The sequence below is a fragment of the Electrophorus electricus genome, chromosome 25 (genome assembly GCF_013358815.1).
Source record: "Electrophorus electricus isolate fEleEle1 chromosome 25, fEleEle1.pri, whole genome shotgun sequence".
Classification (NCBI taxonomy): domain Eukaryota; kingdom Metazoa; phylum Chordata; class Actinopteri; order Gymnotiformes; family Gymnotidae; genus Electrophorus; species Electrophorus electricus.
In genome coordinates this window covers 2,749,616-2,774,595 of record NC_049559.1, presented here as the reverse complement: position 1 = coordinate 2,774,595, position 24,980 = coordinate 2,749,616, and the positions used below count along the sequence as shown (strand labels likewise).

The 24,980-nt window shown below is 46.1% G+C and overlaps 1 protein-coding gene across 1 annotated transcript; it reads left to right on the top strand.

Annotated features, from left to right (window-relative positions):
• On the top strand, nt 1-18,627 carry tbx15 (T-box transcription factor 15). Its single transcript, XM_027026594.2, has 8 exons — nt 1-554; nt 5,454-5,661; nt 7,977-8,078; nt 11,207-11,378; nt 13,120-13,287; nt 13,496-13,560; nt 15,414-15,511; nt 16,781-18,627. Exons 1-8 carry the CDS (start codon nt 353-355, stop codon nt 17,602-17,604), a joined length of 1,839 nt encoding a protein of 612 aa, XP_026882395.2. The 5' UTR covers nt 1-352; the 3' UTR covers nt 17,605-18,627.
• The last annotated feature ends 6,353 nt before the right edge of the window (nt 18,628-24,980 follow it).

Below are 24,980 nucleotides of genomic sequence, written 5' to 3'. Positions count from 1 at the left end.
CAGGGAGTTAGAGGGTTGCCCTTAGCGCTTCGAAAAAAGTCCTCCAGAAGTGAGTATCAATCAGAAGAGAGGAAGAAAGGCGGAGAAAAGAGGAATAGAACGGCTTAGTGGAGCCACAAACAGCGAGATATATGTGCGCAGTCCAGGCTCGGGCGAGATTCTGCGCCGACGATTGCTTTTTGGGAATGGCCTCTTACGGTTTCAACCGCCGAAAAAGTGCAAAGTAGACATTCGTTTGGATTATCTTCACCAACGGAGCCCTTTCTAAACCGTTACGGACACCGCTGCTCGCGCTTATCGCTGCCACCAGGAGGGGTTTGGTCGGTTCTCCGCTGGATCTGCTGCGGGAGAAATGAGTGACAGGAGGCGATCCGCCGCCGCGCTCAGCTCCAGAGCGCACGCCTTTTCGGTAGAAGCCCTGATCGGGACGAACAAGAAACGGAAGCTCCGGGGCTGGGAGGATAAGCAGCTGGAGCTGTCCATGGAGAACCTCGCTACCAACGGACAGTTAGGAGACGGCGAGGATCCGGCGCACTGCCTGGACATCGATCCGGGTTAGTGCGTAACCGTGCGTTTTCTTGTGCTGTTTAAATTTGTCACGGTCCCCGTGTTGTTGTTTTTTTTTAAAGAGAAGAAGAAGAAAAAATATGTCCGCGTAAGGTCAGGGGTTAGGAACGCATTTATTTGGAACAGTGATCAGCGTAAAATAAAAGTAGTCGCTGCGCCAGAAGCAGAAGTCTCCTACAAGAAAGCAGGCCTGTCCCGCGGGCCCGCACATCCTCAGACCCTTAACATATGTGGCTCGTTCAAATTCCACACATACACAGATGCGAAAGTAACACTGAAGGCAAGTTAGGATTACTGAGAAGGGTCAGATAAAGTCTAAATCATTGAAATGATAAACACGACTAAACAGAAAAACATCTGTGAACAACTAGCGTGCATTTATTTAAATCATGGTATTATGCAGCCACTAAAATCTGATTTACCGTAGTTTTGCCTTTAAATTTAAAGTGGAGAGATATGGTGTCAAATATTGTCATTTCACAATAATTCCATGATTCATATATAAACATGAATAAAATAAACGGAGAATAAAATTACATGGAATGTCTTAAAAGTCAGAACTTTAATCAATTGTCCCTATAGTGTTCAATTCTACTTTTCATCATACGATAATGGGCCTGTATCATTCAATACGCGACTCCAACGTTTCCTTTTTCCAGTGAATGTGTTTCTCTTAAAAATCAAATGCTGGCCGTGTTTCTCTAAGTTGCATTAAACACACTAACATGCTTACATTTCCGTCCGACCTCGTAACTACGACATTGCTCTAGTCACTCTGGTTAGTTTTGTTTTTTCTTTAGGTTTGACAGTCTAACTATGTGCGAGGGTCCAAATAATCTGCGAGTAGGCCTCGCGCGTGTGCGTGCGTGCGCTCGCGTGCGTGCGCGTGGGTTTTCCAGCCTGGTCGGTGCAGTTCGACTGTTGCAGCGCCAGTCATCACTTCACTTCATTAGTCTCGCTTCAGGTCAACCGACACGTCGCCTCCAGCGGGCTGAAGTCTACACATTCCGTACAGTCTCTGTAGTAGTTCTGTTTTTTGTTTTTTTGTTTTTTGTTTTTTATTTTACTACCACAAAACATTTAACTTATTTGTAAACAGAATATGATCTCAATGTTGTTTTGTTGATCTCAAGAAAAACAAAGCGCGTTCTTAAAGTGGTAAGTAGGCTGTGGCGTGAATAATAATTTCATTAAAGCAGTTGATTTAAAACTTGATAAATAAACGGATTGGTAGAAAGCAGCATCTTCACCGCTCGCGGTCGTCCTTGTCTAATAAACAGATCGCGCGGGATTGGCGAAGAGGGTCGTTTTTAATTAGTAATTGATAGTTAAAGGGTGGCTGGGGGCAGAAGGATGCGCGCTGGCCTGTTACGCAAGAGATCAACAATGTTACCCGTCACTGAATTATGTCAACACTGGAAACAACGTGTTTACACGATTCTTGTTCAGAGTACCTGTGAATCATTGCTAAAAGCTACTTGTAAAATGTGAGAAACACACTCAGTAACATGTTCTGTCCACATTGTATTCCGCTTTTTCTAGTTAGCCACAAATTATATTTGATTGCGGTTTCACGTAAATTATTCAGTCTCTGAATTTCCAAACATAGTTTCATTTACAAGTAAAATGTTCTAAATCCTATTACACCTTTTACATGACACTCAAGAGACTCGGGCGTTTTTAAACCAATGTGTGCTGGACTGATGAACTCTATTTCGGAACTGCTATTTTCCTCCTCCCTGCGAAGGCTGGAGAGGAGAGATGGGTAAATGTGAGCTCTCCTTGACCCGTGGTGCTCCTACTGCCCGGGAGATATGTTAATAATCTCTAAAAGAAGACCTTTTGCACTAACTTACCTTTTTAAAGACCCGATGAAAACATCTGCATGTTCATAAGAGATGCTTTGAATCACACGAGTGTATTTCAGATGAAGCTGACTGGTCGTTGTTGTTAGGAGCTCTTGTGCCGCTGTGGGCCACGCGCGGAGGGTACTCCCGCGAGCGTATTTACGAGCCTAAGGTTACTCCCGCGAGCGTATTAATGCACATGCGCGCACACCTAGAACTGGAATGTCACTGAAATTAGGGTCACTAGCCTCAATTTTTGTAGCGTTCACGTTTTATCTCCTAAACAAAAACTAGTTTATAATGAATTATAAGATGCCAGGGTCCCTCCGCTGGGCGGTCGCAGAAAGAGGAACTGAAGTGAAGAACAGAGTTGATCACTTCCCCAGGGTGTATTCAATTCCCTAAACACTTTCCAGAAATATTTAATTCTCCTTTGTGTTATTCATGATGCAGTTTTTAAAAATCGGCTGTCTATTATGTTTTCGGCACACAAAATAGTAGTAATATTAAGAGATTTGTTTTTATGGTCAACAAATTTTGTCATTATTCTAAAAACAGTTTCCATCTGTCAAATCGAATTCGCGTGTTAATTTCGTATTTCTAAATAGTTTGATACGTCTTCTCTCATTTTAATTGTGTGGTTTTGTCTGATGATTGTTCACCTTTATTACCGTGGTGGTGTAATCTATTGTGATGTCGACGCGTCAATTTTTGGTTTGTCTTTTTTTTCCCCATTCTTCAACAACTAGGAACATAAAAATAATTGCATTTTTTGCAATAAAATGTCTTGCAATAAATGGTTCAGTATTTGAGGTTGCAGGGTAAAAATAACTTCAATTTTTCAACATTGAGTAAATAGTGTCATCTAAATAATCTAGTTTTTGTTCCCCCTTTGAGTCTCACACAGAGAAAGTTATAAGGAAATGCGACAGATAAGCATACAAAGGTAGTTTAATCTGTATTTTTTTAACCTCCCTCTTACATGGAATTGAATTAAAGCTCGCGGAAACAGGTGGTTTTGTTCTTGCAGCGTTGAGTTACTTTTAAATTTCATGCTTAGTAAATCGCTTCGTTCGCCACTAAAGACTCAGGAATTCATAGCTGTAAACTACTTCTTAAAAATTGGCTGATATCCTTAAAAGTCTGATCGTGTACTAACAACGTCGCGCGAAGGTGTTATTTATCCCGGACTGTCGGTGTGACTGAATGCCGTACTCCTCACTGTTTTATTTATGCATCTGCTTGTTTGTTTATGTTTTATTTTCATTTTTTTTAATAGTCTTTCATAAAAGATTGTTGCGATAAAAGATGTACACAAGCATTACAAGCGCACAACTGATGTACAAACAAACTTCATGAGATTTGTGGGGTTTTTTTTGCTTTCATTACACATCTGAATCCCCGCAGTCGTGATCTGAGTCGTGTCTCCGGTAGCGGGCCTGCGGGCACCCTCAGGCCAGTCGCCGGTTACGTGTTGTCTCTACGTCAAAGTTGTTCTCTCTCGCGCAGAAATGTTCTTTTTTTTTAAGGAAAAAAAAACGTGGCTGTGCATGACTTGAAGGCTCATATCTGTGTAGTTTGGTGATTTGAGTTCAGGTTATTCGAGTTTCCTTTTCGAATGAGGTTCTGGAGGTTTTTATGTGGGTGTATTTCAAAGGCATTTGAAGTCCCTTAGCAGCAGCTGCTGTTGGTACTATCGGGGAAGCCTGGCGCTGTTCTACGGCGAGTTTACTGTTCTGTATGTTAAGTTGGCACAGGGTACTTGGGACTAAGGAACTTGCGTTGAGGAACGGTTAGAACAGAGTCCCGGTGAGCAGCCCTGAAACGGCACCACGCGACGGCATTAGATAGAGGTGGGAGCTCTTGAGCGCTTGGCCATCGACACACGCACTCGCGCGTGTGAAAAGCAGAAAAGGGATACAGTAATTACGCTTGCAGCCACTCAGACGAGCAAACCGGCGATCTCGCAACTGGAGCTGATGAAAGGCCTTTCCACGGTCGCGCGGCGTCAGTGCCCTCTCGCGTGCGTCCTCAGGGGGATCCCTCGCGCCATGTGCGCCGCTAGCTGCACGCAGCGGTTTGACCTGGGCTGCTAGCCAGTCTCCTTGCAGCCCTGCGTTTATGTAGTCTCGTTTGCATTTTGCTTACTGCCAAAAATCTCACTCATGTGAATAGCCTGTGCATAGCGGCTTGAGAAATAAAACAAACTTACAGCCCGTAGTAAAACTTGTCTCATCTCCAAATATTACGTTCAATGCCGGCTTCGATTCAAGGCTGAATCTTTTATTTATATGAACCCTGCATTTATGGATCTTTCTTAGTCTATTTTTAATTTAATTTTGTTTGTATGTGTATGTGGAACGTACAGTAAACCGCATGCAAATAATTTAAAATGCACTTTTATCTTTTAGCAATACCTGCTAATGATATTTGAAGCATTTGGTAATATATGCTAATTATATTTTCAACAACAACCATTATTAGTCTTATGTATAATGTAGCAAGAGATGAACTAAGGGAATTGGTGATTGGTCTGTTTGGGATCATTTAAAAGGGATAGGCTCCCACATTCTCTCAGCGTGGACAGCAGTCGCGGGAAGCCTGAGTGTGCGCCTTACTTTCCGTCATGACAAATATTTGAATGCGACTTTTTTCACTCTAAAAGTGGGTGGTTGTCTTTATACGTAGAGGAATGTGAGATTATTCAATAGGCTAATACAAAATATTTGTATTTTTAAATAGACGTTGTGTAGCCTGTTCCGTTTTATGGTTGTCCGTGTGGTGTTCTGTTCGGTGTTCGCATGTGACAACTAGTCCGTTTAAACGCAAAACATGTTGTTCATGCATATAAAGTATTATGTCATCATGTCATTTTTATTCGCTTTTACTACTGCCGTCTCAATGGTCTAAGCGAACCGCGTGCAGAGGGTGATCTGGCTCGAGCTCTTGATCATATCAGCAGGCCCGATTCCACCTCCCCCCCCCCCCGACCCCCCGCCGCGCGCGTTTGTAATGACCGTATTCTGCCGCCCTTCGCAGATTCCGAAGCCAGCCCCGGCTCCGACGGGGAGGGTTTGGCGGAGAGAACGTCGTGCTCCTACGGGTCCAGCGGCGACCTGACCCCGGCGGCGTGCGAGCCCTCGCCCGCGGCCTCCATGGAAGAAATCCAGGTGGAGCTGCAGTGCGCTGACTTGTGGAAGCGCTTCCACGACATCGGCACGGAAATGATCATCACAAAGGCGGGGAGGTAAATCGGATGCCATAGTCTGTCGTGTGACAGTCGAGTAAAAATGGCACTTTAAAGAGCGCCACTTTTTGGCCCGTGGGGTCTTTACACGGCTGTTTGTTTGGAAAGTAAATTTGTTTTCCGTTAGTGCTGAGCAGTTAGTGATGCTTTTATTTCGATTCGGTTAAATTCGGTTTTAAAACTTAGACACGTTTTGATTTAAACACAGGTTTCTATTGTTCTTCTGTTTTTATTTTTCGGTGTATTGCTGTTATTTGTAATATATACCGAGAGCTAAATTGTTACTACAAATTACATTTTACGGATGAAAACATACAGTTGTTCTGGAAGCTGCAGATTTAGTGCGCCATGATTCAGCATCTAAAATATCAATTGTACTGCGTGATCTGTTGTTTGTGTAAAGCAGTGAGACTCTACCACACATCTCGACCCACAGCTGTCGTGTGCCACTTTAGGCCATGAAAATTATGTGGAGATAGTACTGCTGAATCGGTTTAAGTCCATCGGTTTAAGTTAAACCCCGAAAAACACCGACATTTGGGTATAAACAACACTAGCTTCACTTGTTTTTAAAGAGCTCGTGCGGGTGGGCTAGTAATTATGGTGGCACTGTAGTCTGCGATGCGTAATTAAAGGCATTTTTATCTGGATTAAGCGAGCGCACACAAACACGGCGTCGTTGCGCAAAGCGTCGCCGCCGCTCCCGGAGATTTAGATCACGTTCTGCTATTTTTATTTTTAATTTTTTGTAGGTGCTAATATGCAGCGCACTGGGGCGAGGGCTCCGGACGCGAGAGCGCGGTCATCTCACGCGTGGGCCGCGTTTCACGTGCTGGGGGCGACCTAATTGAAAAATCAAACATGTTCGTGATTAAATATGTGTGAAATACGTTTTTAGTTGTCTAGCGGTCTTTGGTCAATTAGCACTCACGGGACCTAGAGCCCATATCTTCATTACCGTCCTGTTTTTCGGTTTTATGAATGCGATTAACTGACACGTAACTGCGCGGCTTTGTGTTCATTTTACGGTCAAACGAAATTAAAAACACGTACAGATTTATTAGGGCACCTTTTATTCTAAAGCAATACAACGTATTGGACAGCTGAAACGGCCAGATCCGGAGGCATACTGGCCGGGCCAGCATCGTTTTCAGATGAGAAGCTCTCGGTGACAGCCTGGTCCCGTCACCAGGCATCAGAAGACGGCCGGGCCTGCAAGTACACTCTCCCTAACGGACGCTCGCTCTTTTACGGTCAGAACGGAAATTCAGCCTCAATAACCCCTTCACCTTTTATTATAAATACTGCTATTATTAATACTAGTTCTCGCGTCAGAAAAATTGATGAAAACGCTACTCATTGCCACAAACAACATGTCAGTCTAGCAAGCAATATAATACGACTGTAAATAGCCCAACAGTAAATAATAAACAAATAAGCAATGATAGAAATAAACAAACACGTGAATTCACACATTACTTACATACTATATCCACACATAAATAAAACGGATAATAGATGAATTTTAAGATTGTTGTAGCCCACATAAAGCTACTAAGTGTATCCATATCTGCAATTAGTGAATTATAATTTATAGATCCTGTCGGCTTCAGAACAGTGTAACGGAAAACTAAAACTCAGGTAAAGCTAATAAAATAGCCCGAGAGCAGCAGGGCGCGTTTACCGAATGTTAAACGATTTAGCGGTCTCCGTTAATGACAGGCCGTTACGCCTACGTCTTAAATCTGTTTAGGTTGTCCTGTTTTTCGTACTCAGTTTACAATCGGTAATCTATACTGAAACGTAGTCGTTTACTTTTCAGTCTAAACTGTTTAGCCCAGAGGAATACCGGCGTGGAGGATATTTAATACCCCTGAATAACTCTATAAATTCGGCACGCAGTGAATAAGGAAAGATGCGTTTTGTTTTTCACTGTTAGCGGGGATTTTTAAGGCGTTTAAACGAAAGGGGAAAAGTACAGCTTTGAGGTGTGGAGTAGATATTTCGCCGTTTAAATTTGACTGTTTGCAGTAATATATCTACAGCTAATGCCTGCAATGACAACACCATTTGTGGCCACGTTTCATTTGTTCATATGTTAAACTGTGAAGAAATGTGTTTAAAATTGTGGTGGTCTATATGACCCTTCCCAGTTCTCCCAAATGTGTGAATTTTACCTCTGGTCTGATACTGCTCTTATCCTTTTTTTTTTAGAGAGTTAAGCAAATACCTTAGGACATACAGTTCTAGCAAAAATTCATCTAAGTTCTAAAAAAGACTCCTGCTGTCTGTCTCTCTGTCTCTCTGTCCTGTAGGAGGATGTTTCCTGCCATGCGGGTGAAGATTGTGGGGCTGGACCCTCATCAGCAGTATTACATAGCCATGGACATAGTACCTGTGGACAACAAGAGGTACAGGTGTGTACCACACACACACACACACACACACACACACACACACACACACACACACACACACGCACACACACACACGAGCGCACACACACACACACACGCGCACACACACACACACGCACACACACACACACACACGCACACACACACACGTGCGCGCGTGCACACACACACACACACTCACACACTCAGAAAAAAAAGAAAGAATTATAGCTAAAACAGACATGTCGTATTTCTCAGTCCAAAAACCACTCTAGGTCTTTTAGCCACCAAAGTGAAGAAGCCACTTGCATTAATCCACAGTGTGTGTGAGGGCAGCTCTGGGGCAGCTCTGGGGGCAGACTGGGGCAGCTCTGGGGCGTTGCTGGGGCAGCATTAGAGTTTGAAGAGTGTGCCTCTGATTTCGGCTGCACCATGACAACATTCCATCACACACATAACAGATCCGTTTAATTTGCATGGAACCATGGCTCAAGCTGCGCTGGTTTGGGATAAGCATGTAGCTAATGTGCATGGTGTCTGCTGGTCACCCACCATTAGACAGTAATCCCACGAAATGTATCTTACTGGTTCTTAACACGATTCTTGTTTTCGGTGGAGAAGTCTTGGCGAATATTTAATGAATATTTAGAGAACCTTTCCACCACGACAAACAAAACTTAAAATATTTTCTTTTTTTCTACATTTATTTTGGCCGAGGCACTCATAAACACAGGCGGGGTTAGTCTATTTTTAGTCTATTTTTGAAGCAGCGTCTCTCTGACGACTAGAGACAGATTGGGTACAAGAGACTTTGTCAGGACCAAAGAGTGAGAATACGGAACTAAGGCCTTTAAACCAAAGCATTTCTCACTAGGAGGTCTGACCATCTGAAGTCTGACCATCTGAAGTCTGATGATCTGAAGTCTGACCATCTGTCAGTTTTTCCAGACCCTTGCCTAAGTCACGAAGGGCAATGCCAGTTTCCTTGGTGTATTTACCATGAAGTGCTGAGCATAAAATATAAAACCAACCATATTTTTCTATATTCTTACAGTCATTTATGACATTAAAAACTGGGATACTAGAATATATCTTTTGAGTTGACTGATAATGCCGTGGCATGTATGTGTGTGGAGTGTTGTAGTGCTATGATACTGTCATTTCTGTCATGCTTCAGAAGTCATGCTGTGTGCCACTTGAATCAGTGTTTCTAAAACAGTATTCACACTGCGAGTGTGTTTTGAGTTTTCTTGTGTGTGTACTGAAAATAGAATTACAGTCATTTAGAGAACGCAGTGCAGACCTTGAAGAGAGTCATTTAGGGTCCCTGATATAATGGAGGACTTTAGAAGCCAAAAGATCTTGTAAAATTAAATGGGATTTTCTTCCTGGCTGGGGAATTTACCGCAAGTGTTTGCAGTTGGAGCGCGGAGCTGTCCCAGGAATGTTTGGTCTGTCCTGAGGACAGGGTTCGGGACACCAATACACCACCTTGTTGAATGCATGTCCCATTTATGCTAGACTTGTTAAATCTTACTTTATGTGTTACTTTCCCTCTTTAATGTGGAAAACAAGCGGGAAAGTCCAGAACGGTCCAGAACACTCCAGAGCGGTCCAGCTTCTAGGGTCTGGTCTCTCTGGACCTCATCAGCGCGCATTCAGCAACCCTCCCTCCCTCATTCACTCTTATGTCCAATTCATTTCTTTTCTTCTCGTTCAGAAACAGATGGATTTAGATGTACGTGGCAAAAAACACAAAATCCTTTTTTTGATAGTCATACTTGGCCACTTGGTGGGAAGGAGATGAAATTATAGTTGCACCATAATTTTTTACACTTGTTGCGTAACTCAATATATCACTTATGTCCATGCACACTGGAGGGGGTTTTGGCCGTGCAGGACTGCAGGTCACTTAACTGCTGTTTATATGTGCCTCTGCATAGCCTGTCCATTTAAGTATGTATGTGCATATATACAGTGTATTGTGTGTTTTAAGATGGACGGTTATGTCTACCGCAAGCCTCCGATGGGGTGAAGTTGAGCCTTTATTGATTGTGTTGGTGCCAGATGGCAGATTTATGTAGGATGAAAGACAACTAATCAAATTTCCAGCCCCGCTTGGGCTTCGGTTTCTCCCTTCTTTAACACTTTCCTTGCTAAACGGAGCATAACCCTAAACAGGACTCCAAACAGGAAATGACAGATGTGCTTGGTATTCTCTGCGAGATCCCATAGATCCCATATGTGTGTTGCTGTGCCCATATATTTATATTTATATGATCCCTCATGTGATTGAACCCTAATATATGTTTTCAGTGTGTATAGAGCATGCATGCATAAATGTATGTATAAGTGCATGTGTGTGCATATGCGTGGGTGCGTATGTGTGTGTGTGCACCTTTGCATGCATTCATGCATGTGCATGTGTTTGTGAACATGCATGCGTGTGTGCACGTGTGTGCTTGCTTACGTGTTTGTGCGTATTTGTGTGTGCGAGTGTGTGTGTGTGTTTGTGCATGCATGTGTGTGTGTGTGTGTGTTTGTGCTTATGTGTGTTTGTGTGTGTGTGTGTATGTGTGCATGTGTGCATGTGTGTGTGTGTGTGTTTGTGTATATATGTGTGTGTGTGTGTATATGTGTGTGTGCATGTGTTTGTGTGTATGTGTTTGTGCGTGTGTGTGTGTGTGTGTGTGTGTGTGTGTGTGTGTGTGTGTGTATGTGTGTGTGTGTGTGTGTGTGAACACCCTGAAAGTTGCGGTGAAGGGCACATAAGGCAACCCACAGGACATTTAACAGTGCCTTGTTTAACAGCAGGACAGAGTGAGAGTGCCTCAGGGCTACGTACTGGTTTTGGCAAAGTTGTTGTAGGTAAGCACTTTCCACTGTGTGCACGGTCAGAACCAAAGGCCTCCAGCAGTGATGAGTCAGCCTGGGCCCGTCAGCTCAGTGACCCGTGGGTCCACCAGCGCCCAGAACCGACCAAAGGGTCACCAAGCGCTAAGTAAATCTAAGTAAATCAGGTCCGACAACAGCAGTCTCATTTAGTATTTTGTCATGGGTTTTCCGTATTGAAGGTCATTTTTTGACTTGGTTTTCTTTTGTGTACGGCTCGATTGAGAGTGTCTGGTGCCACGTGTCCATGCTTGCAGGTACGTGTATCACAGCTCAAAGTGGATGGTAGCAGGAAATGCAGACTCCCCCGTCCCGCCACGCGTATACATCCACCCAGACTCTCTGGCATCCGGGGACACGTGGATGAGACAGGTGGTCAGCTTCGACAAACTGAAACTCACCAACAACGAGCTGGATGACCAAGGACACGTGAGTGTGACGTGTTACACAGCACACACCAACTCAAGGTCACGTGAGTGTGGCGTGTTACACAGCACACACCAACTCAAGGTCACGTGAGTGTGGCGTGTTACACAGCACACAACATCTCAAGGTCACATGAGTGTAACATATTACAGACAACACAACAACTCGAACACACAACTCTGTGCTGGATTCTGTCGTCAAGCAAAACCAAGTCCAGGAAAAGCACCCCTTTAACACATGACACATCTATGACTTTTAATAAAACTTGCCCAGGAGTTGAATGTTATGGCTGTCACAACATGCTCTGTGCTAAGAGTACCACGTGTGTGACGGATATTGGGGAGTGTTTACACAGCTGCAAGGTAGGAGTGAGGTACTCTAGCAGTGCACCCCATCCCCATCACGGATCCCCAGATCCGCGGACTGATCCCCAAATCCGCGGACTGATCCCCAAATCCGCGGACACGCCCCCACATCTGCGTCCTTTCCCTCCGCAAGAAAAATGATATTCCACTCGTCCCCGGGAGGGCTGGCGAGAAATGGAGGCTGGAAGTGTGGAGTGTGCACGACTGACGTGTCCTGTGTGTCTGAAGTGAGGCACGGCTGGGTGCGAGAGAGGAATGTGTTCGCCACGTGTTGCAGGGAAAGGCTTCATATGTTGTTGTTGTTGTTGACACGGTAGACTCTCAACACGGGTTAGCAGCCCACGTCCAGCGACAGGCGTAATTGACCTGTCCTTTGAGGTCCCTGGCGTGAGTGCACAGAGACGATTTTACAGGGCCAGCGTTGAGACTCAGAGATGTCCAGCGTTTCCTGCTGGACGTGCACCATGTAACAAATGGGCTGATGCCTCAAATGCTAGCAAAGAGAGAGACACTCACAAAACTTATGCACTTCACACTCTCAGCACAGTTTCCCAGGTTTGACGATGCCCGTCTCACTGTTCCAGAAAGGTTATTGTGCATGTGCTACAAATCCCTGTTCGGAATACTTCAGGGGGAGGATAAGGAAGGTACTAGTTCCTGTGTTGTTTTTTAAGGCATTTTGATCTCTGGTTCTGAACGGTTTTGACCGGGAGTGGATATGACAAGTTTTGACCCAGCAGGAGGTGGGAGACACTGCAGGGTTTTCTTCCAGCCTGTGAAGTCACGTTGCTTTGATTATTGTGACCATCGGGAAATGCAGAGCGGCTCGCGTATGCCCGGGAACAGCCGGGCTCCCAGAGGGCCAGTGGCATGCCACGCAGGCCCTAGCCACGCTGTCTCTGCGTGCCACGGGCGAGCCGCACTTCAGCAGGGCGGTGTCGGCGCTCCCAACGTCCAGTCCGCCGGGCATGGCCCACCGTCCACGCACACGGCGACATCTCTATTCGGATCGGCCCGCTCTGCTGACAAAGGCATTAACATATGAGTGTTATTGTTACAGAGGACATGAGGTTCTGGAGGGTTTTTAGGAATGAGAGAGAGAGAGAGAGAAAAAAAAAGAGAGAAAGAGAGAGAGGGAGAGGGCCTTTTTCAATTTTACCACAGCCTTGTAAAAAATAAACCCAACTTCGACAGCCTTTAATGCCTCATGGCTCTGCCTCACTCCTATCAGACAGTCTCAGCGTCACCTTCTGTACACTCTGGGACACAGCGTGACAGAACACAAGCCCAGGAAGAAACTGGGCAAATACCACCGACAAATACATCCGACAAACACCAAGGACAAACACTGCATTTGTTTGTTTTTTGCCCCTGCTCAGATAATTCTCCACTCCATGCACAAGTATCAACCTCGCGTCCACGTGATTCGCAAGGACTGTAGCAGTAACCTGTCTCCCACCAAGGCCGTGCCCAGCGGGGACGGGGTGAAGACCTTCAGCTTCCCTGAGACAGTGTTCACCACCGTCACCGCCTACCAGAACCAGCAGGTCCGTAGCCCCCGACACCGGCTCCAGTACGCACAGCACAATCAGCATTTCAAACGCCCTTTGAATGATGAGTCTGCTTTCCTCATCACAAATTTACAAAGGAGTGAAAGCAGTAGTCTTTAGAAAAAAAGAGTTTGCATAGATAAAATAATATTTTACCCTCAATAAAAATAGAACTCAATTTTTATTGCTTCTGATGTTCGCACAGATTACCCGACTAAAGATTGACCGCAATCCGTTCGCTAAAGGGTTCAGGGACTCTGGGAGAAACAGGTAGGTTTCACTTCTCTGGGAGAACCAGGGTGGCTGTTAAGTGTGACAGGAACCCGTCTGAACTGTGGAGAGGTTTTAATGAGATCTGACGTAACCAAAGCCACCATGTCGGGCGCCATGCTGCGAGGTGCGAGCGCACGGGTTTGTTCAGTCGCCTCATTAATGTGGACATGACCGGCGGGAGGCGGGTCTTCATCACACATGTCCCCGTCCTCGGCCTGCCAAGAAACCCTCCGCCAATCTGGGGCGGCGGGCGTGTGATTTATGGCCGAGACAGCTTCCTCCCTCCCTCCTACACTCAGAATTTTCATCTCTGCATGTCTTGTAAACTTGTACACAATTCGCACTCTCTCTCTCTCTGTCTCTCTCTTCCTCCCTCTCTCTCTCTCTCTCTCTCTCTCTCTCTCTCTGTCTCTCTCTTCCTCCCTCTCTCTCTCTCTCTCTCTCTCTCTGTCTCTCTCTTCCTCCCTCTCTCTCTCTCTCTCTGTCTCTCTTCCTCCCTCTCTCTCTCTCTCTCCCTCCCTCTCTTTCTCTTTTTTCTCTCTCTTGCTCTCTCTTTATCATTCTCTCTCTCTCTCTCTCTCTCTCTCTCAGTTCTTCACAATGTTCTATCTTGCTGGTTCTCCATCACTGTGAGTCTGAATTATCTTATAACGAGGGCTAGTCTGGAACAGACCCTCAGCACATGAAAGCGAGCCGTCATCTGGAGAGCATTATCAGCACAGATATTTCAGACATCTTTTTTCATTTTTCAAACAATAGAGGAGCTGATTTATGAACTAGCATTAGATTTTCACTGCATAAAAATTCAGATGAAAAGATTATTTGTGAGTAAGATATTTATAGAGAGAAAATATAGTTACTCACACATACATCCTTATTCAACTCATATTATTGCTTGAAAAATATAACCGTGTTAGAGTAATAAAAATCCTGGATCCACCACAAAGTAACCACGTCTCCATTTGTCCACAGGACACCATGAATACTGCAGGAGAATGTAACACTATGCTTTTAGACTCAGTGTGTTAGTTTACTGTTTATTATTAAATCAGGTTTGTGCGGTGAATGTAAACATGTGTCCGTGGACCAGACGGCTGCTTGCATGCTCTTACGCTTACAGCCACTTACAGCAACTGGAGGAATCATTAGCAGCCCCCACCCGCATACACTCCACCTCCCCACCCTCATACGCCTCCACCCCCACCCTTACAATCCGCCCCCACCCTCATACACTCCACCCCTACCCCATCCTCATACTCTACCTCCCCACCCTCATACGCCTCCACCCCCACCCTTACAATCCGCCCCCACCCTCATACACTCCACCCCTACCCCATCCTCATACTCTACCTCCCCACCCTCATACGCCTCCACCCCCACCCTTACAATCCGCCCCCACCCTCATACACTCCACCCCTACCCCATCCTCATACTCTACCTCCCCACCCTCATACGCCTCCACCCCCACCCTTACAATCCGCCCCCACCCTCATACACTCCACCCCTACCCCATCCTCATACTCTACCTCCCCACCCTCATACGCCTCCACCGCCACCCTTACAATCCGCCCCCACCCTCATACACTCCACCCCTACCCCATCCTCATACTCTACCTCCCCACCCTCATACGCCTCCACCCCCACCCTTACAATCCGCCCCCACCCTCATACACTCCACCCCTACCCCATCCTCATACTCTACCTCCCCACCCTCACACGCCTCCACCCCCACCCTCACACTTCACCCCCACCCTCATAGCTGTGTATGGAGCCGAGATGAAACGCCCGCGCTTGGATCATGGTTTACACACCCCCCCCCCCCCCCCCCCCCCCCCCCGCGTGCTCCACAGGACTGGTCTGGAGGCCATCATGGAAACATACGCCTTTTGGAGACCACCTGTAAGGACGCTCACGTTCGAGGACTTCACCAACATGCAGAAACAGCAAGGTGGGACAGTGATCACAATTATTCAGTTTAAATGTGAATTATTGTTACCATATTTTTACCTAACAGGTAATTGTGTGAATGTAACCTCAGTATGTGACAGTGACGACAGTGTTAGACATAAAACATTCTTGACCCGACCTGATAATCTCAGTTTATCTGCAGATCTGAAGCTGCTCACTTGGTTGTCATGTCAAAGTTCACTCAATTGACTTGGCACTGCTACAAAAATTGCAAAGCTGTGTTAGTCCTGTTCTGGGTGGCCTTGACTGTTATAGCCTTTTCTTAAAGCAATAATATTTTCTCCGCTGGTCCTCTCAGAGTTGAACAATGACTCACATCTGAGATGTGGTCTGACTAGACATCTGTTTATCATCGCCAGTTCTTCCAAAGAGATTCAGTGTTAATTAAAGTCCCTGCACACATGGACTTTGGGTGCTCTGTGAGGTCTATGCCCCGCCCACATACAGCCCCTCCCACTTACAGCCCCGCCCCCATGTCAGCCCCCGCCCAGTAGTGGAGGGAGTTGGTCTGTGTAATCAGCTACTCCCTCAGCACATCCTGCACTCTAGATCATGCAGTAAGTCATGACGTCTCGCTGAGATCTCGCTGCCGTGCTCGGGGAGACACATGGAGCAAAGCCCAGGTTTCAGCCATAGCTCCTGAACTGTTCTGATTTTATCTCCCATGTGCTCATGGCTCTGTTCTCCTCCACTGCCAGCACTGGCCAGACTGGTCCCATTAATGCTGTCGTTCAGGAGCGCGAGGGTCTCTCCCCTTCTCCCCCTCAGCCAGCGCTGACTGGTTTTATGGTGGGAAGTTGCTCGGCCACGTTCGCATAACGACGTTTAGCACGCAGCGTTTCTGAGATGACCCCAGCTCTCGGACGACAGCTGAATATTAAAGGAAATTTGTCAGCACTCTGTGTGAGGAGAGACTTGGCCAATGGTTGCTCCAGAGATCCGTTACATATTATATGGCTCGCTGTTCCAAACTGGCTCAGTCCCGAAATAACATTCAGATGCAGGCCTGTGCCCTTAGGAGCGGGTATGGCTTCAGGGTGTTCCCAGAGTGAAAGGAGAGATCTCTCTCTGTGTGATTGTTGGCTCGTGCCTCTGTTTTCAGAACTGGCCCTGTCTTTCTCTTTCTCCATGTTTGTGTGTTGCTCACACGGTCTATGTTTAGAGCCTTCCTGTGCCTGGCGTCTTTGGATCTCCCGCTATTCCGTGTTTGCGGTGTTGCCTTTCTGATCCGCCTGCTCCGTGTCCTCAGGGGGAAGCACGAGCTCGTCGCCCACCACCTCGAGCGCGGGCACGCCGTCGCCGTCCAGCGCCGCACACTTGCTCTCGCCCTCCTGCTCTCCCCCTGCTTTTCATCTGGCCCCCAACACCTTCAACGTGGCCTGCCGGGAGAGCCAGCTGTGTAACCTGGGCCTGTCCGAGTACCCAGCCTGCGCCCGGAGCAACATGGCCGCTCTGCAGGGCTGCGGCGGGCTAGCCGACGGCTCCTACGGCCGCCTCCAAACGGCGGGGGGCGCCGTGAGCTCCGCCCCGCCCTCAGACTCCTTCCTCCCGCAGAGGACTCCCTCTCTGCTTGCGGCGGGTATGCAAGGAGGGGGCGGGGCCGGGGGCGGGGCCGGGGGCGGGGCCGGCGGTAAGATGGATGCCTACGGAGGCCCGCTGGCTTCGTTCCCCTCCCCCCAGCTCCAGTACGTGATGCAGGCCGGAGCGGGCTCCGCCCCCGGCTCGTCCTCCACGCCAGGAACCCCGCCCTCCTCCGCCCACATGTTCAGCGGGAGCCACCATCACATGCAGCAAGGCTCCTATAATGCATTTTCCTTGCACAATCCCTACAACCTGTACGGATACAACTTCCCAGGCTCACCTCGTTTGGCAGCCAGCCCAGAGAAGCCTCAGGCTGGCCTGCTGTGCTCCTCGTCCTCGGCGGGGGCCTTCGCGGAGCGCCAATATCTCTCTGGCAGCACCATGGACGGCATGCACATGATCGGCTGTCCCACCGGGAGCCAGCAGGGGGCGGCGTCCTGTGACGGCCGCCAGTACGGATCCTCCACTCAAATGTCTATGCACACGGTTTAAAGAGAGTAAGTCTGTGTGCACCAGCGCAGCGAAACACCACTGCGACCCACTTCAGCTCTCGGGACGTTTGTCATATCAGATGTCTGACGTATTCTTAGGACAGGAGGCACGCGGCCTTTCGTCGGGAGACCCAGAACAACTTCACTTGTTGCTGATGAACAAAGTGACCTTTTCGAAACAGGAACTCATTAGTGTGTGCCTGCCATGAATTTCACAAATCCGACTTAAATGGACAACATTCGTGTGTTATTTATATCCTTTTCCCTTGTGATAGGTAACTGTGTAAGCTCACGTGGACGTGTGTCCGTTTCCGTCCTCGACACAGAGCCGTGTGGCAGGGAGCAGAAGTCTCGGTCTTATAAGGGTGTGCTCCTTAAGGAGTTGACCTCTGGTGCAATACTGGACTCCAAGAATCTGTTCTTAGCTCAAATGACGTTTGTCTGAAGAAGAGACACTCAGATCTGCCCTAGGATTTGTCTTTGTTTCATTTTTGTGTATTTGATCAAAGTATATCGCATTTGCATCGGAGGAAGGTGTCAGAGAACTGGAAAAAGGATGGTGTTGTCAGTGTCAAAGAAATCCACTACGAAACACCAGACAGGAAGTGTGTGAAGGTTGAGAGGAATGATAGACAGATATGATACAGTGAACCAGATCAGAAAACATGTGTCTGTTCTAAAGTTCACCTGAAGGACACTCATGTGCTAAGAGTGAGTTGTACGTTTGGAGGTGGACAGCCTTCTTAAACACGGTACTGGTGAACGTGCGTGAATCATAAAGCTATAATGTTGATGTGTGGAAAAAAACCCAGGAAGCCATGTAATGAAAATACGTTTTGAAGTGTGTGGATAACAGAAGTATTTAAGCGCTATGCGACAATATAGTTCTACATCTAGTTTATAGTGATCTTTAAAAGTCATGTGTGGAAAAGGAGAAAGCAGATATATTCTTTTAGACCTTTTGAAACTGTAAATACAGGTGCCAAGCACAAAATCTCAAATAAACAACTCAGTTCATAAAATATATTTATTGTTTATATTTTTTGTTGGACAGACTGTGAAATACAATGCCACATATATTAGTGGGTACTTGTTGGGTTAATCGCTTGGTGTGAGAATAAGCAAACGATGACAATAGTCGAGATTATGAGTTTATTACCTGCTTACATTTGAACATCTTTTGTTGACATTTAGTTAAGTGAATATGTGTTTTACACAGCACAAATTAAAGTTCTTATCCTCAATGTCTGTTCATGACCACACCTGATATAAATCTAACAATGGACAAGATAATAGGTTCTTTAAGCTTAAAATATAAAAACAAACATATAAAACTCCACTAATACAGTTTCATTAATTTCGTTGTTTCTGTAATGAAAACCACATTAACTCTAGTTGCTGGTTATATAATTATGCCACCTTGATTGAAATTGGACCCTACCTTTCTCCTTTCAAGACGTCTGTTTTTAATCCAGTGGTAATACGTACCTGTATGTTTACAATCACTTCCCCTGGGTGGGTTGTGCTCCTCATGGGCTCTGGTCATCTAGAGGTATAAGCAACATTCATTACACAGAGGTCTTCAGGAGTGAGGGGCTTTGAAACCCCCTCGTGTGCTCCGATTCAGCCATGAAATATCAGATATCATATTGAGTCATCGCCAGGACATGAAGGTCCACAGTGCTGGGGAGACGTCCCCACCTGGGACTCACACACCACGCTAGTACTGACCGCGCAGTTCACTGACGATCGTGCGATTTCCCAACTTGACATGTCTCTGTCTGTCTGGGCATTATTTCCAATCATTATTCGTGTTTGTTCCTGGACAATATCTCCTGGAGGAGTCCAGCAGCGCTGACAACTGACTGGTCTTGTGTGCAAATGCACCACAGTTTAGAGAACTGAGGACTCACATGGACATTAAACGAGACAACAGTGTTATAGTCTAAACAGATGGAGACTTGCTGTGATGCTATCTTAAATAAAACAACAGCAAAAAAAAATTTTATATATATATATATATATATATATATATAGTTGTTTTCCTTCAGATAAATGATTAATGCAGGTCACAAAAATATGGATAATTTTCTGATAATTAAACTTATCAACAAATCTATAGGCATTGTACAGTGTATAAGGCTGTTTGAATGTTTTAAGTGACACCATGATGAATAACATCCCATGATCCATTGCTCTGTGACTGACTTTTCTTTTTAGTATTGTGAACCTTACGGGACACCGTCCTCTGAGACAAGCCTCAGACACTGCAACTCTCCACAAATAAAATGGAGGGTTTATTTTAAAAAACCAAAGCAGTTTAAACGGGGAAGCTGAAAGTGTGTTCTAATGGTCAAGACAGCAGAACTGGAACGCTTTCTAACATTCCTGGTAAACTGTTTCCCTCTTGTGTTTATGTTTTTGTTTACCGGGAGTTTCTTAACCATCTGCGTCCTCTGCTCCTGCTTTACACTAGAGAACAAGCACAGAGTTAAATATCAGTGCCCACTTGCCCATGGCACCTGCTAGGGATGGAGACGCTTACTGACTCCGCTAAAGGTTTGTTCCCACCGTTACCTGGGCAGCTCGGTAGGAATCCAGATCTGGAACTGGAAATGCTGAACAGAGCGCTTTGCAGACACACCGAGATCAACTGAACCGAACTGGATCAGCACTGTGGCTCCACTTTAACCTGCTGTATATTGTTTTAAAGTCAGGAACAACAACATCAAAAACTCCATATTGAATCGTTCTGGACAGTAACACATTAGCACATATCCAGCTAGTGCATCAGTAAGTCCAAAAGACACATCACCCGTGTACTTTGTCTCTGTTTGCAAAAGCATCACCTCACATGGAACTCCGCCCGACGGGTCGAGTGTCAGCAGGTGAGTAAAATTCTTTTCCTCTGTAACTCTGATGTCTGTTACAGCCATTTGGCTTATTTTCATCGTGTCCATTGTACTGTTGCACTTCCATTCACTTTTTTTTCAAATGCTAATACAGGCTTGGCGATGTGGGGACTTACCCACCACATTCCGTTGGGCTGGAAGCCATGTACCAACTCCTTCTGCACTTTCATTTCTCTGCGCCCTGGCTGTTTTGGTTTTTCCTCTCCGCAGGGAAGCCATGAGGGTGAGCAGGATGTGGCGCTCGGGGGCCAGCACTGAGCTGTCCACCCGGTGGAGGCTGATTCAAAGCAGACTGGGATACAAAAGCTTCCAGCGGTTTCTGTTTCAAAGTGAGAAATTCGTCACGAGCGCAACCACATCTGTGCTTGTGTGTGGCGCAGTTCCACTCTGGACTGCACTTCGTAAACAAACAACCCCCTTTCAGAAACTCAAACAGAGAGGGAGAGAGACTATGAATCGTTCTAAGAGAGAAAAAAGAGAGGTTTGAGATAGCATGTGGACATGATGAAGTGATACGGGCAGGCGGAAGGCATCCAGGTGAGGATCGAGCTTCCGTCTCCTGCAGATCCAAACCTGCGCCCCCCCGTCAAGCTGCTTCTCTCTAATGAGAGATGTCTGGCACACAGAGGTCCTGTGGAGACTGTGAGCGCCCACGCCGGTGAGCGGTACACGGAACCTGACCTCTCACCTCTCCAAAAGTGAGGGGACAGGAGAGGGTGTGAAACAGGTGCAGGTGTGGACCAGATGCTCCGGTATGAGATGGAGACACCTTCTGACCTCGGCAAGCCACGTGCCTTGAGAGAGTTGCCCTGGTACGGGGCGTCTGCAGCTGGGGCAGCAGGGTAAGCAGATTTGGGAGGAAGTAGAGTAGCGAGTAGAGGTTTTGTCGTATCTGTGGAGACCGCACTCTAATTCAGGGAAACAGGTGTGTTTATGACCACTAGTACAGGGAGGTAACACAATGGATGCTTTTGTAAGAGTGTCCGTTAAGGCTATGTAACACCATGTTTACATTCAAAATACAGAACCACAACTACCAGCATATGGTATAATATGCAGATATATAAATTAAATGCATAAATGTTTCTCAAATAAACTAGGGGAGGTACAAATGCCTTGGCCATAGACTGCCCGGTCTATAATTATTATAATTAATATAGAATTATTAGAATTAATCAAGATTTAGTTTTGTTTGAAAGTATAATAGTCCAATACTAGGCCAGAAATCCATACAAGGGCCAAATATTTATAATTTATTCAAGTTTCAAGTTTGGTTTATTTGTTACATACATAGTCATGCACAGTATAACTCGCAGTGAAATGGTTGAGAGTGCTCTGTCCAAACTGAGGAAGAAGAAAACAGGGGTGCATAGAGAAATATATATATTCTATATATGTACAAAAATATATTAACAATGTATGTACAATATATGTATATTATGTATATTATGTTTATATACACACATACACACATTTATCTACATGATTCTTTTTAGAAAGCTTAAAGGCAACTTTATAAATTCATTTCTGAGTGATGCCAGAGTAACCCCGTTATTACAGTATTTACATTCCCATTTTTCAGCGGTATAGAGCTTACGGAAGTGGCTTGTTAATGGACCATAGTTCTGTGCAGAGTGATGTTGACCCACTGGCCAACTCTTGTGTACGCGAGTCCTGTAGATTTACTGTGTGAGCGCAGAACAGGGCAGTAGCACAGCGGTGACGCACAGGCCCCTGAACACGCCTCACTCCTCACCGCCAGCCTTCTCTGGCCAGCCATTGGTCTATTTGCCTGTCAGTCCTCTGCTAAGCCCTCTCACTCCCACCCCCCACCGCCCCCATTCACCACGCTTGTAATTTTTGCAGGAAGTTTGTTTAACACCTGGTAGATGGACGACGATGGGCATCGTTCCGGCAGCCCTTGGGGGCTGAGCTGACCCAGAAATCCCCCTCCACACCCATCCAACTGTTAAATTTTCTGGGTAACACGTTGCCAACACACATGTGTGGAATAAATCTCCTTTATAATGCTTGTCAAATAAATGCGTTACTATGAAGGTTATGGTGTTGGAGTGAGGAAGAACATGGATGAGCTAATGCCGCTGCTACACTGTACCCGCTGTGCCCATCTACAGGATCCCAGAGGCACTGGGTGTGTGTCTGAATACGGCACCTTCCCCGCGGCCCTCACTTGGACCAAAGCCACGCCCCCGCCCCAAAGCCACACCCCTCCCCCCACACCAAGTTTGTGAGCATGAATTCTGCTCGGACTGAATAACTGGATAAAATGGGCATTCTCTCCCAGGCACAGAACTCAGCAAGCATTCCCTACAGCCCGTATCCACGGTAACCGCGCTGCAGAAAGCTCCCACGCCTGGCGGGTCTGGCCCCAGGGCCAGGGCCAGACCGCAGAGCACGCTAACTGTAGAAAAATCTGGGCGCTTTGCCCCGAAGCCCCGAATCCCCTCCTCCACCCCTGAACCCAGAGGAATGCAGCATTGTTGTATAGTTGCATTGCTGTATGCGATGTCCGACGCTCTCAGCTGCTCGGCCGTTGCTAACAGCGCTTCGAGCTCCTGTACGTCCCCGGGTGTCAACAGCTGGCTTCTGCGTTCTTCGGCGCTGGCCTGTTCCTGTTTGGGTTTGTATGTGTCTCTGTGGGTTCACGGTCGGAAACATGTTGCACTCGGTGTGTGTCCACGGAAGAGTTTAGCGCGACGTCCATGTCTGAGCCGTCGTCCTCCGTGCCGGTAATCGTCTGCATGCTTGGACTTGGCAGGAAGCTTTTGTTCCATAGGCCAGTGGGCTTTTAAAGGAAACAATAAGACCCCAGGTCAGCTGGCCATGTGCACACTGTGCCCTGTCCATCAGTGCAGAAGGCAGGTGTTGCAGGGGCACTGTGGCAGGTGGGCTCAGTACAGGAACCTAAGAATACTAGACGTGGATAAAAGAGACCTCCATCCGCACCACGACATTCTAGTTCCCTGATAGATTCTGAACGAGGAACTCCAGCCCAGTTCTTTGCCAAGATGTTGCTCGTTTAAGTCACGTGTGTTTGCCGCTACAGTGGATAGCATTTTTCTCCCTCAAACATCTGATTCTAATTACTAAAGGTTTGATAATTAGCTGGAAAGTCCAGTGTCGGACAGGGACTTTCCTGTTGTCCTCTAACTTTTTACTTAGTGTTGAACTCAGACGCTTGTAGAGTTGCACAATATGTACATAAGATGCCTACTGCAGTTATATATGTGAGTAAAATATGCAGAAGCATTGATGCATATTGGTGGACTTTTGATGAGGCGTGGTTAGAGATTAACCCACAGTTTTGACAAAAAAAAAAAAAAAACAACTTGAATTTTACAATGTGAGAATGCTGTGATCCAGCCAAAACAGAACACTCGCGTGGAACATTTGACATTAATCAAGAAACACGCCCGCACTTTGTGATTTATTGCCAGGTTGATTTGTTTATTACAACCTTCTGCGAATTGCCTATTGTAAACGGAACAATATTATTATAAATTAACGACACATTGCTTATTCATAGATGATCCAAACCTCACACGGTCACATGTAAGTGCAAGTTGCGGAGAAGGTTTTGTTTTTTTAATCGTGCAGTAATTAAGGAATGGCATGAAGTTCAAGTTTAGATGTCCCGCAACAACTGTACCCTCCCTGGCGCACGAGCTGCGCGCGCCCCTTCCTCGCGCGGGGGAGCTCCGTAATCCCCCGCACCTGCTCCGTGCAAAAGAATTCCGGGTTAAATTTACTGCAGTAAGGAGATCCCGGTTAAAAAAGAACCTTTAATTGAACGGCCTTGTCTCGAACATATCTCTGGGCTTCTCCCTTTCATGCATTTAAAAAAAAAGACTCCTAAATCCGAAACAGCCCGTTAGTAGCCGGGTGTAGTCCAACCTTACCGAGAACGAAGCCGTTTCAGCTCTGTTCAGAGGGTGTGAGAAAATGCACAGTGCCACGATGGGTAAGAAACCCGTGCATTTCACGGTGATCACACGGACTGCACGACTCGCTGCGATGCGTCATTCTTACGTCATCAGACTGACGTTACGTTATGAGGAGCCGGTCACTTGACCAAGCGGTTTCAGGCGTATTCAAACTGCGCTCACTATGAAAAGCAGTTTTATTATTGTTTAGTATTTTTCTTGAATTCGATTTATACATTTATGCACTTTAAACAATGTATTCAATTTATACTATTGGATAAATTTATTCAGGTACTTCACTGGCTGATTTGAATAAATTTGAACTAGTAAAAATTTAACTTTACATGTAAGAATTCGATTTTTACATGTACACATTGAATTTTTGATGTCACGAATTTAATTCTTACATTTCATTTTTTTAATTCCTGATATATATAACTGAAGTCATTCAAATTTCATAGTTCAAAGTTCATATGTATTCAAATGAGCCAGAGAAACGTCTGTTTAAATCTATCCAATAG